Source organism: Pleuronectes platessa, chromosome 23 (genome assembly GCF_947347685.1).
Source record: "Pleuronectes platessa chromosome 23, fPlePla1.1, whole genome shotgun sequence".
NCBI classification, from domain to species: domain Eukaryota; kingdom Metazoa; phylum Chordata; class Actinopteri; order Pleuronectiformes; family Pleuronectidae; genus Pleuronectes; species Pleuronectes platessa.
The window spans coordinates 15,138,896-15,149,755 of NC_070648.1; the positions used below are offsets into that span (position 1 = coordinate 15,138,896).

The window sequence follows — 10,860 nt, forward strand, 5'->3', positions numbered from 1 at the left end:
CCTTATTACACAAAGGTTCACAACTGATGGTTTGTGTATTGTGTTTATAGTTTATTTGTGTTTATTTAATCCAACTGTGCTTTACTTATTGCATGTTGCATCGACTCAGGACTGCTGTTCATCTCTGCTCCGTCTCTTCACTAAAATCACAATGATATTAATAGCAAAGTTTCCGTTTCAGTTTTTTCTACGAACATGCACTTCCTCATTTGCCAAAGGAATGCATGCTCCTCTCATTGGTGCTCAAGTTATCCCAGACAATTGATACAAATTGGTCTGTTTGGTTAATGTTGCCCCATCCACAGAGAGCTGGTCTCCTCTGAACCAGCGGACCAGCGATCTTTTACAGAATGTAGAAAACAACATGCCTCCCACTGCAGTACAGGCTCAAGCATCCTGTTTCTTTTTGCAGTGTACAGCCTCCACACTGTTCAGCTCAGTCACCTTGTGTCCTGATACAGTGGCAAGAATGATCTACATTTACTGTGCACACAACTGTCACCATTGTAATGCTCCTTAGTGTAGGTTGAAAAAGAATGTGAACCTCTGGGCTAACAGGAGTCAGGATGAACCAAACTTGGAGTCCAGCCATCGAAAGCATACTGGAAGTGTATGTTAGAGCTACTTTGAAAGACCTGTTGATTTACATGAGGCAGGAAAATGTTAAAGAGTCCCCTCAAAGAGTTTAGATATCCATCAGTCCATATTCAGACTGTGGTTACTCTACATAGAAGTGTTGGTCCTAGCTAAAGGCTCAAAGGAACCACTGGGAGGCTGCTGCTCTCCAGAAACACATCACTGTGTCTGAAGCTTGCTGAAGAGCAGCTTAACTCTCTACACTTCCAGAACACGCAGCTACAGCTAATGCAGAAAACCAGGTCATTTTGAAATCAGCAGATCGCATCGCACTCTGTCATCAGGTCTTTATTACCTGCAGATACAAAACAAGAACAAAAAACCACAAGTCATCAAGCAAATAGGATGTAGCAGGGCCACCTAATGTGGCTCCGGCTCAACAGTGCATGGTCTTTCTGGTCTTCTCTAATCATTAAAAATAGGCCTCACTCAGCTATTCTCAAAACTAAAGGCCACCTACTTTAGAAAAGAACAAAAGCAAAGTAAGGCAACAAAGAGCTAGCAAGAAAGAAGCTGTCGATAGAGCAGAAGTGGACAATGTTACACAGTAACTATCCTAAATTAATTACTTCCCAGGCTTCAGTTATGAACAGGCTCCTAATGATACAAGTTGATATTTACACATCCTCACGTTGAATTCTGGTCGTTACTTTGGCCCCAAACACCCATGTATAAGTCAATCAGAAGTTAATATTCAGTGTACAATTGGCTGCCAATTAAAACACAAAACTAATGAGTGAAGGTTACAGGTGATCAACCAGGTAGTTCCCCAAAAAAGGGAGGATTTCCTTTTAAATAAAAACAGTGAAAAGTCCATTCCTTCAGTTCAAACCTGATATGTGACATTTAACTGCAGAACAACTGTGCATGTCAAATCTATTCCTGGGAAATATGAGGGTGTTCACTGAAAACGACCTCTGGATGAAAACACAGCAAAAAGTTTCACAAACGAGAGCGAGGTTAGTCGGGCGTCCGCGCGGCTGTTCACAGTATGTCGTACAGAATCTCTACAACAATCAGCATGTCTAGAGCGATTTGCGCTGCCGCTTCATGAAGGACATGGAGTAATCCCCGGTGGGAGTGCTCTTCTGTCTCTTCATCTGGACCTGTGACTGGGCGGTGAGCTGTAGCTTGATGGCGCTGGAGTTCACCTTGGCTGCGCGCAGCAGCTCCTTCATCCCCTTCATCTTCTCGCTCTGAAAGACGACAACAGGACCGGCCGGGGAGGGGGACGCCTGCTGCTGGGACAACGGGGAGGATGCAGAATCTGGGCTGGGGGACTTGGGTTTTCCTTCGGCGTCTCCACTTCGCTGACTCAGCGAGGAGCGGCGGCGCCCGCCTCCCTCACCAACCTTCCTGGGCTGAACTGCTGCTTGAAGCAGGGTGGATGGGGAGGTGGGGGCAGCAGGAGGGGAAGAAGAGTTCTGCTCCTCCAGCCTGGACTCCCTCCTGGGGCCTCGTCGGCGGCCCTCCCGGGGGTCATCACTGGACTGGTCATCATCATCCTGGGACTCTGGCTCTTTAGTGATGATGGACACCTTCTGACGCACCTTTGGAAGGAGAGCACAAACCTATTTTCAGCCACAAAGCATCATCGTGTATGTGAGCACCATCAGCTTTGCCTCCTGTTGGCTCGACTCATTTTGCTCTTCAAACACAGAACTAATCTGGGTTCCTCACCTGAGCATCAAAGCGGCTCAGAGACTGAACCAAGTAGGTGGCCCAGCCCACATGAAGGACCGGCGTGGGACTGCCCTCCTCCCATTTGCAGATACCATCATAAAAACGCAGCAGGTGAGCAAAGCATTCTGGGTCCAGGAGTGCCGAGAAGGCTGCAGCTTGTTTGGGGAGCTCCTGGAAATGCAAAGGTGGTTTAGAGACACAAAGTGCAAAGGAAAAAGAAGCAAAGGAAATGAAGCACAATGATACAAATATCAATGAAAGTTTTGCAATGTATCTGTATTGAATTATAATTGTGTAATGGGAGTCCTTGGTGTGTGCTCAACTTCAGGCCAGGAAGAGCATGCATAGGTTCAAATAACTTTGAGAACCTGCTGCTTATGCGGCTGAACAAAGCCTATTGGTAGTGTTGTTGTACATATAGGATTGAGTCCAAAGGTCTCAAGGTCTCTTCAAATAAAGGTTATTGATAACATTCCACTGAAGTTTGACTTTTTGCACTATTACAATACTTATTGGCAACTAGTTATCATGTCTTCCGCTCCATGAAACGCATGTTAATGCTCAGTAGTACACTTATGGTACTTTAATAATTTGCATTGTAATAAAATGTGATCCTTTACAATGGGCATATATGCAGCTGAAACGGGTAGCCTAGTGCATCCCACATTTTTCAACATAACATTTTAATATAACATTATGGCCTTTAGAAAAATGGAGGAGGTGGGGTAGTGCACTATAGGCCCCTGAGATGCGGCTTAAGAGTTTGTCCTTAATGGAAAAAGATCGCCCCTTACATTACTTTTATACTTTAAGTAGTTTTGAAACCAATACTTTTACACTTTTACTTAAGTAAAAAGCTTGAGTTGATACTTCAACAGAAGTCTTTTTAAACCCTAGTATCTATACTTCTACACTTCTACTTGAGTAATGAATGTGAATACTTTTGACACCTCTGGAGTGAACTGAGACAAACCAGCTGCTTAGGGCTGGTTGTCAGTACAATGTTAAGTTCCGAGGAGGTCGGACTTGCTTTGTTATTTAGTCACTATATCATCACAGGCTCCTTTATATACTGTAACATATTCAGTTTTTTTTAATGTAGGTCTTACAATTTTGCGGGGCTGTAAAACCCTCTCATTTGCATTATCAATTCTTTTGATTCTATTATCTCACTTTGTCTGTTAAAAGTCAAAACATGACGGCGCAATTTCCCAAACCCCAAAGGGATGAATTTAATATGTCTTGATCGGTACAACAAACATTCCAAGACCCAGCGACACTTAGTTTATAATCATATCACAGTTAGGAAGCTGGAAGCAGAACAAATTATCGATTACAAAAGTCACTCAAGTATCTATAGTTGCCAATAAACTTTCTGCTGAGGGACTAACTGATAAATCATCTAGTGTTTAAATCTTGGTTATGTCCTAACATGTATCATTGTATATTTTCTGGTGTGCGAAATACTATTAAACCTCTTTGACTTAAGCGTACTCATTTACTGTTACACTGCTGTTTCCATGTGTTCTAGTCAGCCACACATCAGTCCCACCGGTCATTTTCTCTGCATCAACGGGTACCGACTAATCTCTACGTGTTGTTTACTTCAGTGAGAGTTAAATCTCCCCTCAGAGTATAACAGCTGCAGGTGCGAACTGAGGAGATTATCCATATGAAGTGTACAGATACAGATCACATGTTAATACCAGCTGGAAATTATTATTTTGTTTAGGGTTTCTTTCATTTGACAAACAGACAAGGAGATCGTTCTGTAAATAAACTACAATGCATCTGTATTGCATGGTATGTGTAATATCGTTTTACCTGCTGTTTAGCAGAACTGGATTGGAAAACTCACCTTGTCTGCTCCTTCTCCCCCCTCTCCTCCCTCCCCAGGACTGTCTGCAGAAGGGGTCTCTTTCAGCAGAGTGGGGACTACATCATTTGCAACGTCAAAGAACTCTTTATAGATCTCCTCGTCCTCACGGAAATAGTTATACCTGCAGAGGCAATATAGAGGAGAAGGGCTTTTATTAGCAGATCAAATATGCCGGAAATATTGTTTTAAAAGGCCACGTTTATTTTCTACCACTGGATGATTGTTCATTTAGCCATTAATAAAGAAATCCTAACACATGAGATTCAGATTCAGAGAAGGAATAATGAAGTAGTAACAGTATATTGGTCTGTACATGATAGTGAACTTTGCCGAAAGATCTAGAAATAATCCACTGTTATGAACACACACACATCCAGATATCCTTCTTTAGATTGTGCAGAGGGAAAGGCTGAAATTGAAGAACAATAGGGCAAGCAGGAAAAGGAAGCCGAGAGATGAGGAGGGAATGCGTGTTCTGGTGGGTCACTGCTGGTATTTTTAGCTACAGCTCATGAACAGTGTTTTAAGAGAGAGAGAGAGGATGAATAGTTGGACACCTAATATCTCGACTACCACACCCAGTCACATTAGCTGGAGCTGGGCTTCTCCGTGGTGGACATGTTTCCAGAAAAACAAACAGACAAAACAAAAACAAAAAAACGTATTCAACTGACATAAATGTGGAAATGTCTGACCCAAGATGGTTGTAACTTACATTTTTGATACAGATGGAACAGAAGTCAGAAAATGTTGACTTGTATTTACTGCCACCTTGTGTCCTCCAGGTGAAATACGAACAACTCACTAAAGTGTTTCCCGTTTAAAAGCCCTGATGTTAACACCAGCAAGCTTAGAATGTTCTGCATATGTTGAAACAGACAAAACATAAATCTCCTTGTGTTCCTTTTGCTGCTGGCAAACTAAACTGGTTAAGACTTAAGTCAAGCTAAGCCTACAATAATGTTAGATTAAATGTGTCAGTCCACTGCAAACTGACTTTTCTGCTCATGTCATGACGAGGGATGAACTGGTGTTAGTCTTAAATACACAAGGTTAGTATTACTGTTTTATTTTTATTTCTCAAGGTCACTGCATGTTGCATTTTTGTTGGAATATAATGTACTATTTAACCCAGCTTGAGAACATGACCTCATGTGTTATAAATATGCAAGGTTAGCCTGCTGACTCGTGCACATGGAGAAACTGATTCCAATCATCACCTCCCTGTCCCTTATAGTGAGTGAAAGCAGTGTGAACTCACTCCTGCATGACCTGAGCTGCCTCGGCCCAGGACCTCAGAGCCTCCCGCACTTCCTTGTGTCTGTAGTGGAAACCCGCCAGGTACATGTAGGGGTAGATGTGCTCATTGTTGTAGTGCTTCTGGGCAGAGCTTACGGCCTGAGAGGGAGGAAGGGACAGAGACACAGGGAATGTTATTTTCCATTAAACATCCAAGTGTGTGAAGAAACACAAGAGGAATGTAAACCACCCCCACACCCTTCACAAGCACACAGTCATGTCATGTTAGAGGCGGGAAAGAAAAATATCTTATTCTCAAAATTTGAGGGGAACCCATAAACAATACAATAACTGACCGCTCAGGTTTTGCCAAGAAGAGCTGAGCACTTTATGGTGAATAAATGCATGTATGATGCTGTCCTTCCTATGACTGTTTCCGCTAAAGTCGAGGATAGTTCAATACGTTAAAATGTCGCTTCTAGTGTTACTATATTTAAAAACAAATGTTTGGCATTATGTAAATGGAAGAACTAACAAGAACCTTGTTGGTATCCTGCAAGTCTCCCTGCTGTCTACTGTGGTGAACACCTACAGACTTACCTTGAGGTGGATTTTCAGGGGGTTCTCTTTTCCTGGTATTGGGTCCTGATCCTCCAGGTCAGCCAAAGTGCCCATAGCCATCGGATACCTGGTAGATAGTGAAGGACAACATGAGCCTGTGGACTACAGAAAACTAGCTTGTGGAATGTTTGCCACAGTGAAGCATTTTGTACGGATCGTACGAGTCTGAGAGACTCGTCTTCTCACGTTCCTTTAAAAACTAACTCTCACCTGTCCAGGTCACCGCGGTCATACAGCAACCACAGGAGTTTCTGTGAGAGAACATAAAAATAAGGGGAGATCATGAAAATGCACTTGAAGTCAAAATAACATTTTTGAGAGTTAAGAGCTGTGCAGAACATTTTCAAATAAGACTTTACTACTACTGGTTTGATACTTTACTCCTGCAATTACTATAGAAGGTTTATAGTTTATTTTCCTTGAAAAAAGTTCCACAACATTAAGTCCATCCATATAGCAGTAATGTCATAATAAAACCCTGCTCACACTTTACTAGGATAATGTCAGAGAATTATTCCCTGCACAGGTTGTTCCCATTAAAAGTTAAACACTGTCTTAAAGAGCAAAATGTGAAACATCTGCAGGCAGTGATGAGGTTTTGTGATGTTAAACGAGTAAAAATAACAAGTGAATTAGATTTCACTCTCTGTTTATTCAGAGAGACACTCAGAGAAGCAGCAGGACATGACTCTGGTACAATCTGCTACACAGGAGCTCTAGTTGATGTTAGGATGGGATGAGGACTGTAATGAGCAAATTATAAAACAGTGAGAATTTGTATGGCAAACAGGAAAGATGATGGGAATTTATGAGTCAATAATCATGTCATATATAACAACATCAAAACCTTTTGAGTTTTAGACGGCCTCGCTGACAATTAGCCAACTTCCCCAAAAAGGAAAATGAAAATGAAAGCTGTGGTTTCCTGGGGGAGGATAAGAATGACAGTAAAGTGGTGGTTCTCACCTGCTGCAGCTGCAGGAGCTCAGAGCTGTCAGTATGTAGGTCCAGTGATGGGTTGATAGCACAGACCATGAAGGCCACCTCCATGTTTCTGTCACATTTCATGTAGGAGCCCTTCAGATACAGCCAACTCTGAACAATAGACACAAACACATAAATATCATAAATTAGAAATTACTATCCCATCAAATAAAATATATAGCAATAGAATAAAATTCAAACAATTCAAATATTCTCTGGAAGTGCTGCAGCCTAGGAAAGGTCATATGTCACAAGCTCAGCACACCTCTGTCTGAACCTTCTCTCATTGCTGAAGTAAAAGTGAAAGTCCCGGCATTTACAGACAGAAGTTGAGCACACGTTTAACCCACAAAAGTGCAAAATATGCCCCAAAGTATGTCTAGTACATCCCCCCCACTGGGTTAGATGTAAGAGCCCTCTGAGATACCATAAGACAATCTTGTGACTCATCTTGGTTGCCGGTTGATTATGCGTCACATCCTTTTTAACCTTTTCTAAGGAGGCCATGCGTGACTCAGAGCAGTAGAAACCTATCTACTGCATGAGCCTGCCTGCTGATAAATCTCTAGTTCATGCAAAACTCCTTAACCACAGCTCTTCTCAGAAGCGTTGCCTCACTGCCATTTTTGAAATGATTTTTTTTATAAAGACTTGACCTTTCACATTTGTGCAGTATTAGTTCATATTTTTTACTTGACAGAGGACCTGTATGTTGCTAGCAGATGTAAAGAAAGGGTTCTGATGCACCTCTGTATGTATATTCATGATCTCTTTAGTTTTCTGGGACAGATATGTAGATGAAGGAAGGTCTCACTTTCTCATTAACTCCTGCCGTGACTGTTTGTCCCCGTCGGTCCTCGTTCCCCTTCCCATGCCAGGTGACCTCTGCTGTCTCTTCGCCGCCTTTGCTGAAGATCACCCAAGCATGGTCTTCAGACAGTCCTAAGTGGACATCCTTCAGGCCGAGAACCTGGCAGGCCGCCACCACCGCAAACGCAACCCCAGAGCTGTCCAGTTTGGTGCCTGGTTTAAATCAAATTTGGAATTAATTGGAATTCCTACGAATTGACATTAACTGCAGTTTAATCAAACATCTTCCAAACAACTTTGAATAATAATAATAATTTGAATAATTGTGATGTTTTACCAGTGATGAGACTGAAGAGAGACTGGATGTGAGCCCGGTCCTTGAAGTACGAGCGGCTGAGACTGTTCCAAATCACGTCTGACACTTTCTTCACCAGCTCCCTGCTTGACCCTGAAGCAGTCCTCCTGTACTGGGACAGGTCCACCGCACCCCGGATCTGGGCCGTGAAGCGCTCATACAGTGCAGAGATCATTCCCAGCTCCACTGTGGGGAAGCAGGAGTTGGGGCAGTCTGGCTCCAGAGGCTCAAACCGTACTCCTGGAACGTTTATGGGGATGACTCGGTTCACAGCTAGGAAGTGCTCGACAAAACCCAGGACCAGGGAAAGAAGTGCTAAGTCTGGTTCGGGCTTGCGGAGCTCAGCGTCAAACAGCTGAACAACACCGTCGATCCCCCGCAGGGGAAAGTGCTTCTTTTGGCCTGAATGTAAACCCATGGTGTCCACCGTCCGTCACTAGCCAGATGTTCTCCTCACCTGCAGTACTGAATTAGAAACAGCAGTTATTTCAACAAACCCTCCGTTTAATACATTGATGCTGCAGAAAGAAGGTGAAGTTAAAATATGGCACTGAAAAGTCCTTGATTCTATATTGTTATGCATCTACTTTTCCTGACCTCCAAGCCCATGGGTTCCTACACAACATTTAAATCTCCAAATTCAGCTCACAAATATGTCATTTCATTTTTAAACAGGGCGCAGTACTTTCCTAACCCAAGAGTTAGTGTATATTTTAGTAACATTATTCAAATAGGAGGAAATCGACCACTAAAAAATAAATTATCACCAGACTTGCCATTCAATTTTGGATTTTCACTCTGTGTATTTTGCAGAAAATGAACAAACATATGGAAATGTATTCCTGAATAAATAAATCGCATAAAAAGATAATTAAATATTAAAAAAACAATTTTATAAGCTTATAATATACATTTTCTTAAAACGTTTTGTTCAATTAGTTTTCACTCATGTTTACTTCCGGTTATATATCTCGGATTTGTAATGAACAGCTTCTTAAGAGCAAACATGGTTTAACTTGAACTGGTGTGTCCTCTCCCTATAAGCACAGCAACATTTCTCGTCACACTTTGGTACGGAGACTTGTCAGGATTGATAACCACCCAGTCTTTATCGATCAATAATATAATAATTATGTATTAATAACGTGGTTTTCATAACTACCTGACGCTGAACAAACAACACGTACAGGCAGACAGTGACCCGTGGCCGGGCAGCTTGACTCGTTGCATAATATTGGTTACATCAATGCAGCTAACAGGGACTACATGGCGCTGTGGTGGGCGGGGCACTCCCACCGCTACACACATCCATTCAATACAAAGCAGCCGAAAGCTCATTCAACTTGGTCGCTCGATCGATTCGACGGCACGTCTCCAGCTCATCTCGCACGCTGTATCAATAAATACACACCGAAAGACCCGATCTGAAGTGTTAAGTCGTTAGCCGGGTTGGTTAACGTAAGCTAACCGGCTAACCTTCTAAAGTTAAGTTAGGTTCCCATATATGACCAGCGCTAGTTTGTACACTCAATGCTAAGTAGGATAAATAAGAAGGGTATGGCGCTGAGGATAACCTGAACCAGAGAGAGCCCACACCGGGACTAGCGGCTCGAGAGGAGCATGGCTGAATGATGACTGTTGTCAGGAGGAGCTAACAAGCTAACGGGCTACTAGTTAGCTTAACTCACCACTTTTGCACAAAGCTAATTCGCTTAGCGCTCCCGGGAAACACGTCTCCGTAATGTGCCCCAACGCCGGCTCCCCCTCAGCCCTCACCCGCGCCATATTTCCCCCCGTGTGTGGTAGATTACATACCCGTTATCTCAAAGCCTCCGCCACATGTTTTTGTTTGTGTCTCCCTTGTTTTGCCGCGCAGTTCACTCCGTCCGAAAGTGTGGTACCAGCCTCTACGTTAGCGCAGCGCCGCAGATCTCACAACCATCTGCGTCTCTCGCTGTCACCTGCACTTGAACGCCGCTGCTGCCCGTGCGCATTGGTTGGAGATCTAAACCAGTCTGCACATGAGCTCTTCTGATGTATGCCGGGAAACGTAGTTCGTAGTAAATATTCGTCGAGCCAGCCAGGAGGGGGCACCATGGTGCCTTCATGTGACGGGCAGTCGCTTGGAAATCGAACAAAGGTAAACATTACATAATGGAAAAATGGCCACAGTGAAACACTCACTGGAAACCGTCCTGAATAAAAGATGTTTCATCAATATGGCCTCCTGGGTTTGCTGCAATCAGCCCAACACACACATGCGTCATTAATCAACACACTATTAAATAAAATATGGTTGGAGACAATATTTTTGATAATATCATACAGTATAAACCCACGTGTTATAATCGCTAATGGCTCAAATAAAAATAAAACCCAACTTTCGTTCAGAGCAGGTTCACAGTATGACAACATGGTGTCTGTGTTCAAGAATATTCCTTTTGCTGCCTTCAATTGCTGTCGGATATTTCCCCACAATGTTTGAACTTCAGATACAAATGAGACATTCTTTTACAACATAATTTGATTTAGCTGATACTAAAGTTACAGGGATACATACAAAATATAGTTGTGTTAAATAAGAATAACTTGTGTTTTTATGTGTATGCGCTTGAGCAAAGTCCGTCTGGACTGGTCGAAGGTGAGATTTCGG

General features: G+C 42.8%; 1 protein-coding gene across 3 annotated transcripts; it reads right to left on the bottom strand.

The window, feature by feature from the left end:
- Window positions 1-906: 906 nt before the first annotated feature.
- men1 (multiple endocrine neoplasia I) lies at window positions 907-10,321 on the bottom strand. Of its 3 annotated transcripts, none has more exons than XM_053416059.1 (10): window positions 10,023-10,321; window positions 8,190-8,672; window positions 7,857-8,065; window positions 7,025-7,153; window positions 6,269-6,309; window positions 6,038-6,125; window positions 5,460-5,596; window positions 4,178-4,319; window positions 2,317-2,490; window positions 907-2,186 (listed from the first exon to the last, which is right to left on the bottom strand). In XM_053416059.1, the coding sequence occupies exons 2-10, from the start codon at window positions 8,623-8,625 to the stop codon at window positions 1,662-1,664; spliced, it is 1,881 nt and encodes a 626-aa protein (XP_053272034.1). In that variant the 5' UTR covers window positions 8,626-8,672; window positions 10,023-10,321; the 3' UTR covers window positions 907-1,661. The 3 variants fall into 3 exon arrangements, with proteins under 3 accessions (XP_053272034.1, XP_053272035.1, XP_053272036.1); XM_053416060.1 differs by lacking the exon at window positions 10,023-10,321 and adding an exon at window positions 9,896-10,012; XM_053416061.1 differs by lacking the exon at window positions 10,023-10,321 and adding an exon at window positions 9,370-9,521.
- Window positions 10,322-10,860: the final 539 nt, after the last annotated feature.